The sequence below is a fragment of the Cygnus olor genome, chromosome 11 (assembly GCF_009769625.2).
Source record: "Cygnus olor isolate bCygOlo1 chromosome 11, bCygOlo1.pri.v2, whole genome shotgun sequence".
Taxonomy (NCBI): domain Eukaryota; kingdom Metazoa; phylum Chordata; class Aves; order Anseriformes; family Anatidae; genus Cygnus; species Cygnus olor.
Window position 1 is genome coordinate 18,410,309 of NC_049179.1, and position 16,741 is coordinate 18,427,049.

Sequence of the window (16,741 nt, forward strand, 5' to 3'; positions counted from 1 at the left end):
GCAGCTAGAAAAGGATTCTTAAGAACACCTCCCTGTTTTCACTACCTGATGATTAAATTTTCCTTCAGAACACAGAGAAATGTGCACAGTGATGCTTCTTCCATGAGCAGGGCTAATAACCTGCCTTCTCGGAGCCAACAAACAGATTTGAGATGATTCCCCTTTAGGTAGCAGTATTTACATCAATGCAACTCCATTTCCCCAGTGAACAGACTCTTCATCAGTACTTGTGTGAGTGGAAAGTCACCGACATCAGACAATGTGCACACAATCGGAGAGTTTGTTTTAACTTCTGAGGAAGTGGTCTTGGAGAGTTAAAGAACTCTTGAGGAAATGGCCCTTCAGAGTGAACTGCTTTCCGGTGCTACCCTTTTCCCTGTTGAAAAGCAGAAAAACCTCACCGTAGGCATTTCCGAGATTTGTTAATGTTCTCTGTCACAGAAAACACAACAAACTGAATCCAGCAAACATGAAGGGCAGCATGCTGGGTTTGGTTCTCTGAGCGAGATAGCTTGATCTGCATTACTCCAGCTATGAAGAAATGGATCCCATACGAAATGTACCTGACTCCTCACATATATATGCAATGATACCAAGACTTCTGATCTACAACTAAAACAGAACAATGTTTCCTCTTCGTATTTTATTTAGGGAGAAACAAAAAGTACCAGTTCTATTTTATTTTTTCACACACCTGGAATTAATGTAATAGTCCAAAGAAAGAGATTGGAAAAAAAAATATTAATAAGACCACAAACTGATTTTATGACAACGAAGCATATGCTAAATACAAATTTTTTTTAGTGCCTTTAGTGCATTCATGACACTACTTCCTGTGGCTCTATGATTCACAGACACTCAGAAAAACAGATAGAAAAAAGGTATTTTTTTTCCATCTTTCTACCAACAGAGAATTCTTTTTTGATGTATGAGCTCTTCAAATTTGCTGAGCCCAATTTTCAGCACTTTAAATGAAAGAACACAACAGTACATGTTACATCAGCTGAAGAAGTCACGTAAGTATCATTATGGGATCAAACCTCAGAGAAGTAGAGACGTGATAGTCCCTTAAATCAAACATTAGAAATGTTCTACTTTGGCTTATTGCAAACTTCTACCTCAGTAGGCCTTAGAAGAAGTGTAGCTAATCAGCTAAGTCACAGCCACAGGGGCTGTACTAGCATGGTGTTGTAGATGTCATGTGTTAAGTGCCGTTTCTAAGGTTAATACTACATGCACCCACCAAGAAAATCTGAGTTCACAGCACCATGCTATCATCCTACAACCCTGAAGGCTGGGTCAGCCAAAACTTAAGCGTGGTGCCTGGGGTAGGTGCTGTCTCAGGAGATATCTACCCATGGTGGAGATACGGCAAAGAGCTAGGGGAAGTTTCATAACAGCCTAATCACTCCCACTGAATACTACATTTGCAGCTTAGAACCTAAAATTCTGACCTTGCACCTTGCATCATCCATCTCTTGCTGTCCTCAGTGACGGTAATGCTCACCTAGCAACTCGCAGCCAACTCCTCAGGCCCTAACACCTGATTTCAAGATAAGAAAAGTACGGATTTTTTAATAACAGGTACTGTTGGACATTAAAAAAACAACAACACACAAACAAAAAAAACACACTGGGAATCAGAGAATGCATTTCTTGGCCATTAGTAAGAAGAAGAGAGGACTCGCAAAAATAAATAGATACGTACATACAGTGTTTAGATGTGGTTGTGAAGATTATGGGAGTTTTCAGAGTGCTTCAGAGAGGGGAAGTTCCCAGAATGCCAATGGAGAGGGCTGACTGCCCTTCTAACTTGTTACACGCTATTTGCAGGCTGATACTCAGTTGCGTTTTGGCTAATTTTGTTAAGTTCATGCTTCTGCTGTAGATGCCACATCACAAGGCTACACTAACCCTTTCTCCCTCTCTTTGTGTCTCAATAAGAAAATAAAGGATTTCCAAGCTCAAGTGCTCGATTCTTAATAGGCACTCTGTATTATTTTTAAGAGTTTGTTATTTTTATATTCTTAAATTTCCACTTTGTATTTTTATAATTTTATTTTGGTTCCCCTCTCTCTTTTTATTTTTCTTTAAACCACTGCACCAGAATGTGTTTTGACCATCTTCCAAACTGAAACACATACAAAAATTTCTGAAGCATTCCAATAATTGTAAACTGGGCTGTGCTGCCCAGGCAGGAACTCTGCTTCTCTCTCTCTTTCTCTCTATTAAACAAAAAGTATTTCCACTGAAAATAAAGAGAAAAAGGTCTTTTTGCAACATACAGAAGCAGTGAAATACGACACTTCAGTTTCATATGAAACAGTCAACGTGAAAATAGTCTGAAATTTAACAACCTACATTAGGAAAACTATAAAATATAGTGTGGCAATTAAGGAAGTTGTTGCCTTTACTTCTAAAAAAAATAAAATCTTCTAATTTTATTTTTAGAATTGCCAGGCTCCTATCCTGCAAGCCTCAACAAAACCAAACCCATCCTTTTTCCGGATGTATTATTATTATATTTACACAGAAGTTAAAGTGTGTATGTGTGATAGAAAATTATGTAGACAAAGTTCTCGACTGTACAGAAAACAACAATGCAGCCTATTATTTTCAGGATAAATCAGCTCAAAATCTAAATACCATGTTCTTGTAAATATTCTATACATTACTAAATAATAGGGCTTACTATCATTGTCTGGATCTTGCAAATGACTCTGCGAAGAAAAAACAAAGGCCCATTGATTCCCAGGCATGGAGTCCAAAAGTCCACTCTGGCAGTCTCTCTGTGATCAAGATCCAGATGACAGACACCCACAATCGCTTAATTATATTCAGCATTGTGCCATCAAATATGAAAACGGAAGGGATACATACAATCCACTTGATTATTACAGCTGTTGATCTTCCTTGATTATTACGGTTCCTCTTTCTTTACATTTTCTTGGTTCTGTTCTTTTTCCATTTCAGCCCAGAAGTCCAGTCCGTCTCATTTGGCTTACAGTCAATTTTGCCCCCTTGTTTGTGCTGCTGCCTTGTGGCTTTTAGATACTGGGAGATACGTATATTTGTTAAAAAACAACGTGAACTCAAGGAAAATGGTAGAGCCAATTCTAGCTGCCTTAAATTTTCTAAAAAGTGTCATGTCGAAATCCACATAGCCAGTTACATCCAAGTTGACAGCGTCCTTTTTTCAGCAAAAAATCCCTTTGTAGCAATGGTAATCTCTTTCCACATGCCATTTTAGCCTAAGCATGGTTTTGACTCAAAACAGTCCTGAAAGATAATGGTTATGTAAAAACCCGCAGAAATGTGTTAATAATAAATAAGCCAAAAGGCTTATAAAACAAAAAGCCAAACACTGGATACAAAAGATAGAAATCACATTTTTTCCATAAATATAATTTCAGTGCAAAAGCCTCTATTAGTAGGCATGCCAGTCTGAAAAATAAACACGGGTTTCTGACTAAACACACGGGATATTTTCGTAAGAGGTTACGAACAATGCATTTTCACATGTTTCTGGTGGAGAAACACCACCTCTGCTCTGAGAGAGATGCAGGCATTAACCGTTTATGCTTTTCCTGTCACTGATAACACTGCTAAAAAAAAGGGAGAGCAAAGAGTTAAAAGTCTCCAGTCTGCAGAGGTCTTCATAGCTTGAGTGGGACAGAAGCCTTTTGCTTCCTCTTGCACAGGGGTCACATGAATTCACAAGACTTGATTCATTGTGCAGATCTGAAGAACGGAGGTCAGACAGGTTCAATTCCAGTAATTTGCGTGTTGGCCCCAACTCCCACTGACATTCAGCAGCCAAGTCCCCAAAGGTCTCTGTGTTTGGGGTACGCTGATAATGTACCATGCAGTATCAAAGGTGCATTGCTGTTCAGCTTCTTCTGCAAGTCCCATCATGATTTTGCTCAGAACTTGAGGATAGCACAGTCATTTATTTAATTTCTGGTAAAAACAAGTTATCTCCTTCAAAATATAAAGGACTGTGCAATCTCCTATGTGGGCCGAAAGCTCTTCTAGCACTGCCAGAGGGCATGAGTGTACAACCTCCCACCTGGAAACGGGCAGGTGTCTCGTATGGTAGAAGCACAGTCGTATTTCCTGCTGTATAAGCATTCCCACTGATCATTAGTATATTGAAATGTAGACGCAGGATCTAAACAAATTTAAAAGGAATGCCAGGCAAAATTAATGTACAGCTGAGCTGACCTCATAGGTTTTCATTTCTGTTCTGCAGATTTGGAATAAGATAGCAAGGAGCTACTTTTTGCTGGTCTGGGAAACTGTTAAAATTCTGAAGGCCACTATTTTGTATGACAGCATCTGAGTTACCATTAAAAACAAACACGGAAGAGGAATTTTGGAGATACAGTATGAAATATCCAGATAAGGTTGAATATTCATGGATTAACTATCTAGTTGGACCAGCGTCTGAGCTCCAAACACTGCCAAGCATTTAGGCACCTGGCTCTCTGTGAAAGCAAAGGATATTACACCCCTTTAAAAATTTCTTTCTCATTGCCATGAAGGGACAGAGCTTACTGTACAAAAAGTTTCTGCAGTTTCTCAAAAATGGGGAAATTTGGGATTCATCTAATCTCTGAATTTTGCTCTACAATCAGGCTGTAGGACATTTTTGAATATAGGTCCTCTGCTTTGCCTGATGTGATTATGTAGCTCAGCCATCTCCAACGAAATGGTATAGTGTAGCTCTTTTATTAAATAAGAAAATAGACAGTAGACACATGTAAGCATAAAAAGACTGAGCAGGCTAATTTCCTGAAGTTTATTTCCTTTTTGTAACAAATATTTACTGTCAAATGTTTATTACTTTTACATTTGGATTTTTTTAATACTTTATTGAATTAAAAACACCACATTACCATTGGCTAAAAGAGGAGACAGCTACATTTGCCAATAATTTCTACAGCTAATGCCAATGACTAGTGCCAATTTTTTTCTTGGTTCATATTTTTGTAGACAGCTTTGAGACTTACAACACAAGCATTCTGCAGATGAGGCATGAGAAACACTAAGGTGAAAAGAACAAAAACTTTGAAGGTTTAAAAATTAGAGCTGATCATTTCCTCTAAAAACTGATTCCCTTGCCTTCAATCTCCAATTCAGAGTAGCATAACAGGATGCAAATATTTACTTAAATTAATGGCATGTGCCATAATCGATCCAAATCTTCAGAGTGCGAATGTTAACTCTATCGCACATCTGATACAGAAAAATATTTCTAAGTAAGCATTTGCAAATTCTTTTTAATTAGCAGAAGTTTTACAAGGCTTTTCTTTAGAAACTACTAACGACTTAGGAATTATCCTTTCTTTGGGAGATACGGAGGGAGTGATGGAGGGAAAGAAAACAGCTTTTGCTGTGTTCTAAAGATGTCAAGTACTAAGACTAGTGAAAAATCGTAGGGGGCACAAATACCTGCAGTCTGCATGTTGCAGAGAAGTATCTTGCAGCAGTGCCTGTTGGTTTGTTCTTCTGGAAAGCAACTTTCTCCTGAAACAATGCCAGACTCTACTAATGGACATGCAATTTCTGCCTAAGAAATGCTGACCACCTACTAGTAGGCTGACATTCTCATTAGGCACTAGACTATCCAGAAACAGAATGTGTTTTATCGCAACAAGGAAAATAGCAAATATCTGTTCCAACACTAGTCAAGGCTTGTGACACCCACACAAGTAGAAAAACTTGAACCATCCACGGTAGATCTGGGATTTTCTTTACAGACCTATATTCTAACACTTAGCTTCCAGTACAGTAGTCCTGGTGGTCTGCATTTTCTTGATGGAGCTGGAAAATACAATCTACCCAGATTCTTTTCTTATTGTTTTAATGTTTTATATTAGCTAGCTTCCAAATCCAAAACAAATAAAACAACAAACGTGAAACTAAGACTATGTTCCCAGGGCTTGCATGTGTTCAACGGTTTTAGTCATTTGGCACTTACAAATCCCAGTTATCACTCATTATTATTTTCTTTGTTAGAACTGATTTAAGATCTCATGACTGTGCGGAGTGGTTCTCAGGGACAAGTTCAAACTCTAAGTGGCTAGTTAATGACAGCAAGAAACTGGACTATCCTACGCCTGTCTAGGACAGAATGCTGCCAGCTGGTGCTGGTGACAGGACACAGTGCTTCAAGACTTTCTTCTGGGTATCTCCAAGGGCACAGTGGAAGTAAGCCTTTCTCCAGTCCCCATTTGAAGGGGGATGTGGACAAGCTCAGAATACAAGACACCTAATTATGTGCAAGACTTTAGAAAGAGTTTAGATATCTAAATTCCAGAGGACAAGTCAGACAGCCTCATCTCAAATACGACCTAATTCTAGAAACATCAACAATCACTGTTTCCATTTTGCTGCCCAACCACATGGTATGAGCCATGTTGCACCCAAGGCCTGACTGAACATCATTCTGCTTAGAAAACACACGTGAAGGGGCCTAATTCTGTACAGATCTCTAAACGGCCCCATCAAGCAAGCAGTCATTGATATTTCCTTGGAAAAGAGTTAGAGTGAGTTCACAAGAATATTGTAATGGTCCAAGGGTGAGGCCTACTGAAAGATCAGACAGACATCTAAGGGTAGTCTGTGAAGGCAGGCAGGCACTCCTGTGAGAAAAGACTTTCCTCTCAGCTGAACTACCAGGAAAACAGCATCTACTGAGTACTGCAGCAAAACCACATCGAAAGGGAACTGTTGCTAAATGAAGACTGAATACGCACAGAAGTTCTTATGGGTCTGCTGTAGGACATTAAGAAGACCAACGTGGGGAAAGGAGGAGGACTGCAGCAGTACGTGCTGTTGACACGAAGGTCAATGGGAGTTTGACTACTGATGTTGTGGCAGTAGTGCTGAACATGCTGAAAATCCCACAATAACTCTGAGAAAGGTACAGACTCCTCCACTTCTCCAACATTCAACAACTATATTGCCACATCCCACCTCATTTCCAGGTACACACCACGAGCTCTTACCTCCATATTTTTACAGAACGTAGCATTGGTCCCAAAGAGGATCTGACACTGCTCATCGGCGCTGTAGTGCATTCCAGGCAGCTTGTGAGGGAGCCGCACCGCGTACTGGCTTCGGGGGTCTGTTACCAGCAAACAGGTGCTGACCTTGGATCTGCGGAGTGCGATAATTAAACATGCCTGTAAGGGGAAGTACCTTTGAACTCGAGTGTTAGATCACTGCTGTAGAGCAGCTGTTGTCCTGTCTTTAACACGGAATCTAATGACCTTGTGTGAAACAGTGGTGATTTTCTCAGTATCCTTCTGGAAGGTTTCTAAATCATTAAAGCTATGGATAGAAAGGTCCTTGAGAACTCATCCCCCAGCCAAGGCCTCAAGGCAGAATCTACTATATTCACATCATTCGCCATAAGTATGTGTCTAAATTATTCCTAAAAATCTGAGGGAGGCTCAATTTTGCCCTGAAGCTATCAATCTCAACAGCTTCACAAGCCTTACAATGATAGCTAGAAAGTCGTATGGCGTGTCTCACCTGAATCCCCCGAGCTAAATTTTAAGCCATGGACTTCTTATTTATCACAGGCATAAAGGAAAGATTTTTGCCTTTGTCTTCAAAATAATTGTTGAAAAATTGGAATATCAGTTTGTCATCTCCCCTCTGTCACAGACCAGAGGGAGTGCAACCTTGTTTTCAAATTCATGCTTTCATGTAACACTAGATGTCCCATTTTCTTTCATTTTTTTCCTTTCTCTCACACCTCTAATCCCCAGAGTTGGGACTTTTCCATGCTGAACCCATTACTAGCAATAAAGGTACTAGCTGCTGTGCCAGACACCGTTTGTCAGAGAGTTGCATTGTAGGTCTAAGACCACTATGAGGAGTTCAGACAAGTCTAGGGTTTGCTATTGTATACAAGGATTAACAAGCAGTAGGACAGAAGTCCTTAGTGAACTGCTGAACATGATAAACTGAAATACGGATGCAATGGAAGATTTTTTCAGGGTACCTACACACATACACTGCAAATATGAAAGGCACTTGTTTGTAAAATGCAGGTAAACTGGGATTGTTTTTAAGATGTTAGCAGTACAATGGCAGCAGCACATAAATCCTCTGCCTCCCTGTAAACCTCAGTTTCAAAGGGGCTACAGCAATGGATACAGAGTCAAACTTGCACACCCTAATGACACATGTAGACACTTTTTTTTTTTAACGGAAATTTGTCTAGGCTCTTGCTTTCAGATAGAACATTGGATTTGTGCCTGATAGGATATTTGATAATCAGTGCAATCCTTACTTTAGGAAGTTTTCAAGGTCATCGCGGCTGCATGAAGACCAGGAAAGGTCACTGGGGTTCCTGCCCTTGACCCATTCTCCAGACATAATATGGGACCTCCCTGCACAGGGCAGATGATCGTCATCATGGCTCATCCCCATGCTGTTCAATTAAAACAAAACAGGACAAAAAAAAAACACAACACCTATCAAGTTATCATCTAGGTCTCTCATTTACCATTGGACTTAGTAATGATATTGTCACATCTCACAACTAACAAAGTTGACAATATGCTACACAAATAAAACAGAAACATTCACATAATTCTCTGGGCACCTGTTTCACGCATAAAATACAGGTTCCTTGAATTTATCCATTAACTTAATTTCACATAGGTTTCAGTATTTGCTTGTTGGAAACTTAAATGTGCTTCCCATGGACTTTCCTACCAGAAAATATAACTACCTGAGGGTACATGAAAAGTGAACACGGAAGTGACGTAGCACAGCTGAAAGATATTTGTTAGAATACCAAATCTAGTATTTACCAAAAATTTTGAATTGCTTTCCTGAATCTAGTGGATATGGTCCCTATAAACATCCTGAGAAAATGGTCAACAAACTGATACTAGAGACAGGCCACATCTGCTGTTGCGTCAGTGTGAATTTGTAATAACTCCTCTGTTAGGGAAAAAAAAATCCCTAAATTTGTGGTGTTGTACAATCTCTCATCTAACATTGATCTTTCTCTGAGTTTCAGTTTGGATCGCATGACCTCCAGTGGCCCTTCCAGCCTATGTTATTCTATGACTCTATGACAGCAATGCTCAACAGGAGCCCAAAGCAGAACCAAGCCCAACTTTTTGCAAGCACTGCCCAAACAAGCACAAGGACTGCCCCATGCCAGTCTCAGAAAGAAGAGAATGGACCTCCTCAGCAAAACAGGCCACCTAAACAAACAGCACAAACTGTGAAGGACGAACATTCGTGGAGGGATTCAAACACGTTCAGTGAGGATTTCAAAAAGCATCCTGAAATAGGAAAGTATTACTTGAACCTGCCTCCACCTTGCCACTCGGGACTCTTCTACCATTAGTGCAGTCTCTGCTTTTGGGCTGCTGCAGTAAATCGCTGTTGGGAAGAGCCTCTCTCCAGTGCTGCTATAGGAAGGTGGGACTCCTCTGCTGGAGGTCAGCCTTTGGGACCAGCCCCCACTGCAGCAAAGAAGGGATAAATGATGTTCCCAAGTTCACCTGCTCCATCGGTGAAATGTCAGAAGCCCTGACTGGCAGTCCCACACCCAGCCTATCGTACCAGGCTGCCTGGCAGCAAAAGGAAGTTAAGGATTTTCCATCCTACTTTGAAATGATCGTTAAAACCATTTTTTAAATGGCACAGAATAGCATCACTCCGAAAAGTTAACATCCTTCCTTTGATTCCAGCACGAATTGGAAAATAGTTTTCAGACAAAAGGTACCTTGTATGGCCAGTGTCACTTCCTAACAAAGCAGCAGTCAGGGACATTGGGCTGAAAACATGAATTAACGGGAACTCTCCAGGCTTCCAGCTTGAAGGACTGAGCAAGCCAGGAGCAGTCCCTTTAAAAATGGTGTTGGACTCTTTAATGCATGCTATTTCTCAGAGGCTCCCGTTTGCTTTCTGACTATGCTCTTGGCTTTGCTTCTCTCCATTTTTGGGACTCAACTGTTCAAAGCCTAAACACAACATACATTTCTAGTTGCAATGAACCAAAACCGGCTTCAGCAGCTTGATAATTATGGCTTAGATTAAACTGCCATTTATGCTATTTTTAGCTTAAAGTGAAGATTATATGGTGGAGTCCATTTTTTTTAGGTTTATCTCCAGGGACATTATTATTGCTAGCAAAACTACATTTAACAATTGTTAGACTCAGGAGTTCACAGTTATTCTTGTTTTTAAACCTTTGTGCGTTTTGAACACAGCAGAAACACGAACATCAAGCCCGTTTTGTTTGATGCATGCAGGAATAATTTAACAGTCTATTAGTAACTCTAACTTCAAAACAGTAGAGTGAAATTCCTGCTCCACTGAAGTGAATGGGAGTTTTGCCACTGACTTCAATGGAGCCTGGGTTTCACTCCAAATATTTCACTCATGTTGTTTCTACACACAGAGAAAACTTCACATGCTAGGAGGAAAGTTCCAGCAGTATTCCTCCAATGCAAATAAGCCCATCTGAAGTTTGTATTCCTAAAAATCAGGGAAGGACGAGCTAAACGCCATGAAGCAGGTCAGGTAAGCTTGCTGGCAATCTTCCAGAGGGAAGTTTGCCTGTCCAAAAATGCCAGTTCAGAAGGCTTGTAGGCACGTAGCAATTGTGTTAGCTTTTCTAACGGAAACAAGGCAGGTTTCCAAGGTTTCTGTCAGCTTGCCTGCCTTGTGACTGCCACAGTGTTGAGACTTGAACTTGGGTCCTTCAGGTTTCTCCTCTGTCAGGGCTTCTATGGGATGGGACTCAGCAGTGTAGGCTCCCATCCTGGCAGCTTGCTCATCAGCCCCCTGCTCACCAACTCAGCTGTTCCACTTGAAAAAAGTGAAAACAAAACATCCTCCTGACTTTCCAAATTGTTTTAGGCTTCCTGATTCTATCTGTTCCACAAAAGGTTAGTGTTTGGCTTAGAGTTCCTTAATTAAGGAATGCCTCAGCTTTCTGATTAACTTTATTTATTCGTTGCTAGATTTGTTAGAAGTGGGATTTTTTTTGTTGGCAAACATGGGCAACAGTTACTAATTAATACATTCCTGTCCTCAATTTTATTTTAAACTTGACCTCACAAAAGTTATCTGCCCAGGAGAAACACTGAGGCTAACATTCATTACTTGGCTTTGATTTTCTAAGGGTGTTTGAGGCAGATAGAACAATCTTTATAGACTGAGCCAGAACTCACCTCTGAGAGTCATTGACAGGCTTCTTGTGAAATTCTTTCATTTTTTACATGTGTGGAAATCACTACTTTTCTGAATCATTCCTGATTTCTTAACAGAAATTCTTTTAAAAGCTCTCATTGTAAAGGAATTGAGTCTGAGCTATCGGTATGAAGCAAAATAGTTCTGCACATTCAAAAGAACCATGCCAGTTTATATTAGCTTGGGATCTGGCCTCAAGGTACATAAGCAACCTCTACTGGCCTCTCTGTGATGAGTTTCTGTTAGAATGAAACCAACAACACCTTTGGAGTCTGTTTTAATTGGCAGTGCAGAACTTTTCCCAGCATCTACTTTACCTTACAATGACTCACTTGAGGAAAGGATTAAATGACCTGCAGGATTGAGGCATACCCTAGCATGCTAACACATTCTTTTCTGAAGTTCAAGGGTCTCCAGCTACATCAAAGGGAGAAGTTTTTCCTAAACACATAGTAAATGTAATGCCATGCTGATTCTTTTCACTAATAGTCTCCCCCCCCTTTAAGAGAACTAAGTAGGACAGAGCATTATGTGTTTGTACTAAACAGCAGTGCAAGCACTGATTCAGTACTTTGCATTTTCTTTGTGATCATCTAATCTTACCTGCTATTCAGAAGTTCACATGGAATTAGGAGCACATAATCAGTCCCTTGAAATATTCTGCCAAGGGAAGGAGTTCTATTCTTACATGAACAGATCTTGAAAAAAGAGCCGACAAGAATGGCTCTTAGATTAGAAGTAAGAAGGTTAAAATGGCACCAGATTACCCTACCGACCTGCTGCCCTCTGTGCTGTTCGAGGTATAACTATCCTTTTTATCGGGAGCAGCAAACACATGCTGCATGTTATCCTCTACACCGCAAAGCCAGCACAGCCATTACAGCTGAACAGGACTTGATTTCACTCTGTGCTGTTACTGTCACAGTCACTAACCCCATTCTATGCACCGAGTTAACTTTCTGCCTTCGGTTCATCACGTTCTCCTCCTGAAGATAATGAGATTCCACACAGGCAAGCAAGAACAGCTCAGACTGTCAGCTCTTCCACACGGTCCTTTCATTGTATGTTTATTCACATTAGCACAATGGGAGTCTGGTTTCACACTCCAGCTTCTTTCCTAATATAAATAATGCAGTGGTTATCAGTTAAAGCCACTAAGGCATCACTGACGGAGTCCTGCAGCACATTTATTGTTGCTCATTATAAGTGAGTCCAGAAACAAGCTGACCGACCAGTTTGAGTTCTGACCATTAACATAACCATAACAAGGCAAGTTTTATCCCAAGTCACCAGGAGGCAGCAAAAACAGATCTCTTTGAAGCTGTTTTGTGTAGAATGACACTTTAACATAACATTGCTAGGAATAAAAAATAGTATGCAATCTCTTGGAGCCCTGGCCTCTCTGAAACGTGTGCTCCTTTCCAGGACACCACTCTCTGTCAGGATCTACGCAGTAATGAGAACTGGGTCAGGACGCCAGAATGACACTCTGGGCCCAGGCCGGCCAACTTCTTGGGTAACCCTTTTAAGCAAAATGCAATTAAGCCGTTTGTTTTCCCACAGCAATACTAAATAAATGCACTTGCTTTGTTTGTTTTGGTCATTAGTGGAGCTTCTCCTCTAGACAGTTAATGTAACTAAATGGCTCTGTTTACCCTTGGTGCATTTTCCAAAGTTTCCTGTTATTCTTTAAAAGCTTGAGCCAAAGTCCACCAAAGGCTGCCTTCAATGCACTGTGCATTGCACCTCCAAGTTCTTAAGGTCATGTATACAAATATTCATCAGAACCATTATTACTCTCAATAGGTTTCCTATTAAAAGCCCCAAATCTGAGTTTAAGGACAGTTCCAAAGGCTGGGGGAAACTGGTTTAGGAGATGCTTTAAATTTTTTCAACAGCTGCAACTTTATGGCTGGTAACAGACCACTTGAGAAACCCCCAGGTTTATCATCGTGCACTCCCCGTCTGGTGGGGAGAGGTTATAAAGTAGGGGCAAGAATCAAATCTAATAGAAAATATGATCAGCCGTAAAACAAGTGCTTTTCTTCAGGCAGAAAGAGGGTAGCAAGTGACAAAAGGAGGCATGATGAGGGAAAACCTTAAAAAAAAAGACAACAAACCATACCCAGAATTGGAAACACCATAAACTTCTACAGTCCCTCTGTTTCACGTAAGCACTTGGGCTGGCTGTTAATAAGGGCTTCTCCAGAGCCTCCCTGAGAGAGCCAAACATTTCCGTTTGTCCGCACATAACTCAGGGTGAATCTGATGCTGGTTCACTTCAGAAATGAATGGCAATCAGGACAAGCAAAGCTTCCCAAGGTGACCTGGCTGTCACCCTAGCTGCTCATTAAACTTCTGCATGACACAATTGCTCCCCATGCAGCTGGCACTAATGTTAAAGTCCTCGTTTCTCCAAAGGACAGCAAAAGACTATGTATGTCCTGCTACCAACAAGGACTTGAGGACAGTGGTCTGTCTTTCCCTGCAGAGGGAGAAATCCAAGGGAGAGTCTTTCTATACCTGAAGGACCAACTCACAAACTGCTGCAACAGTGAAGGTCGGCAAATCATTCAAAAGAAAGGGCTCCTTGGGGCCACTTGCCCTGCAGACCAACACGGAGTCGAAGAATTGAGCCAAGGGCCTGCTACAACAACGTCCCAAACACAGAGTGAGCCAGGAGAAGGCAGTGATCTCTCACTCCTAGCAAAAGCTCAGTGAGGCCACAAAGGTTTTGCATTCTTGGCAGACCTTTGCTGGAAAGCATGTTTTCCCTACCTGTGTTTATAACAGGAGACTCTTGGCCTGCAGATGTTCTCTAGAAGGGCTCCGTTTCTGCAAAGCATCGGCGCTCTCTACGAGCTACGTGCAGCACCCCAAGTTGCACACTGCAGCAGGGCAGGTCACTAACGACCTTTTCAAAAGAGCATTCAGGAAAATCATTCCCTGTGACTCAGCTTGCCACGATTCACCCAGAGGGAATGTGGCATTAACCACTGAGCCAGGACGAAGCACAAATTTCTGTCTGAAACCCACCGTAACAATATAAATGCAGAGGGAGGGCAGGCTGGACAACATCCTCATTTAGTGTGAGAGGAAATGGGAAAGGGGAGCTGTAACTTCTCTGCTCCGGCATTTCAGTGTGGGCAGGATGACAGCACCCTATGGAAGGCCTACTGTTTAGACATGCTGTGGGCACAAATGCCATGTTCCTCCATATGAAGGGTATATCTGAAGGACAAATTCCTTCCCCTTCCCACTTCCTATCGGGTCTCCATGAACGGTTGAGAAGGGAGTCCCGTCTCCATAGTCCACCCAATCTCAGCAGCCAAGGAAGATGCTGCTCTGGCAGGTTACGCACCGTGCGTGGCTGTAGCTGACAACATCATGCGGGGCCATGAAGCTCCAACCAGCACAGGTCGCTAAGCAGAGAATGTACGTCAACAGTTCTCAGCAGCTACTGACTTGGGCTGGATCTGCACCAGCAACTTAGAAGTGGGAGACAGTATATCACATTATCAAGCCTCTGAGTCGTCCAGTCCCAAATCGAGTTCAGTGTTAGGAATTTTTTATTAACGTTTGAAATTGAAGCTGTGTCACTGGAAAGATGCCTACTTCTGAACTGGTTCAACATGTTTAACATTTCAATACAAAACGCTGATATCTTACGAGTTACGAGGCTTCCAACCAGTTGAGAATAAAGGCATAACGAAGTCAGAAGTGAAATGGGGTTGCTCATTACAGCTGGAATTATAATAGGAGCTGCAGTGCAAAATGAGGACAGTAAGTTTAAATGCAGAGTGACCTAGGAAGGTGATGCGTCTATAAGTAACCAAAGAGAGGCAGAGACAGCCAGAGGGGTCAGAAGGGAGTCCAAGCGAGGCTTGGACAGAGGGCAAACCAACAAATGCTAGGGAAACACGCTGGGGTGAGCTGAGCTAGGAAGGAGGAGTGAAATAGCTTGCATAACCTTCTTACAAAAACAACCGTCACTGGGTCTAGTGGCTTAATGGAAAACAGGCTTTTTCACCTTGTGCTTCACGAACACGTGAACACAGCCTTCTAAATATAATTTGACTATTTCAGAGGCTGTCAGGAGGTACTTGGGGGAGCTGGGATGAAGAGGGGAAGATGACCCTACTTAAAGCATTTGTAATAATTGAAGACGATCATTGTGTACATACTGTTATCTAGGACACGGGTGTTCAGGATGGGTGCTGAGCTTTTGTTTCATTTATCAGGAGAGACAACATTTAAAGGGAGCCATGACTAATGGACTCTTGTGTTCATAACCAAGTTTATGTCACTCTAATAATGAAGTAACCAGACATTTTATATGGTTATCTACTCATCAAGCAGCCAAGAAGTCAACAACAGCGAGTGAGAACACTCCAACGCCTTTGGTGAACTGCAGTGTGGAAAGCTGTGGTTTATTCAGCTGCATGACAGATCCAGCCTTTTATTATATGGTTTTCATTTAAAAAGAATTATTTCTTTTGCCATGGAATCTGGAAGGCAGCAAGCATAAGCTTGTGTGGCAAGGGACATACAGCACACACTAGAGACTAAGATGGCAGGCACAGGCACTGCAGCATTTCACTCACCCAAGCGTTTCGTCTGAAAGTTTGGTGCCCACGTGGTCCCAGACACCTGTAACAGAGCTGGCCACACCCCGCTGACACAGCGGCAGTCCTCTTAGCTGGTCTGATGGAAGTGACACCAGGCCCATGAAGAACAAGATGAGTCATCTTATGATCTCTTCTCCAGCAATAATGTCACATGCCCAAGTCACAAGTGACTCCTGACTGAAAAGAGCAATGAAACTTCTCTCCAGCTACCAGTGAAGAGACACTGGCTACTCGTTATTCCTAAATCAGGAATAAAGTTATCTGAGGGTCAAAGGGTAACGTCCCCATGAAAATGTATGCATTGAGCTGTTCCCTTGACCTCCACAAAATTTAATCCACTTCAATCCACCTCCTGGATGTGAAAAATGCTCTCTCACTTGCTTTAGGTTGGTTTCAAAAAGCAGAGAGGTGTTGCACAAGGAGCACAGTGAATGAAACAGAGCACAGCAGTTGGCAGAGGAAGACTCTGCTACTTTTCTTTTCTGGTGAGCAGAAGCTGCTGTGCCCCATCTGCAGCTCCTTGTAAGCAGAAAGCACCCTGGTGCATTGCAGGAGTAACATGCTGATGGAAAACAAGCTGCTCGCTTTCAGCACTGCCAGAAAGTGGGTGAGAACAAGACCCCAGAAAATGTGACATGCATTTCCTCAGAAGATGAAAAGCAAATATAAATTACAGGGTTGAAAAAAAGACAAAAACCCTGGGATAGCTGGGTGGGAGAGCCCACCCACTAGGGAACAAAGACAAAGGCTCAGTAAGAACGGCTGACAGGTCTGTCACTCGAGGTGTTGCCAACCTAAGGGGAAGCTCTTGCATGTGAACACCTGAATGTGCTTTGCTAAAACTTCTGCAAAACCAGCGAAAGCCTCTAGTCAATCAC

At 41.8% G+C, this 16,741-nt stretch overlaps 1 protein-coding gene across 2 annotated transcripts in view; it reads right to left on the reverse strand.

Moving 5' to 3' along the window:
* ADAMTS17 (ADAM metallopeptidase with thrombospondin type 1 motif 17) overlaps window positions 1–16,741 on the reverse strand; it is a 177,361-nt gene that overhangs the window by 82,316 nt on the left and 78,304 nt on the right. For both annotated transcript variants that reach the window (XM_040570362.1, XM_040570361.1), the window contains exons 9-10: window positions 8,309–8,449; window positions 7,014–7,164 (exon numbers count right to left, since the gene is read on the reverse strand). In XM_040570362.1, coding sequence (XP_040426296.1) covers window positions 7,014–7,164; window positions 8,309–8,449 — 292 coding nt within the window. The remainder of the gene's footprint in view (window positions 1–7,013; window positions 7,165–8,308; window positions 8,450–16,741) is intronic.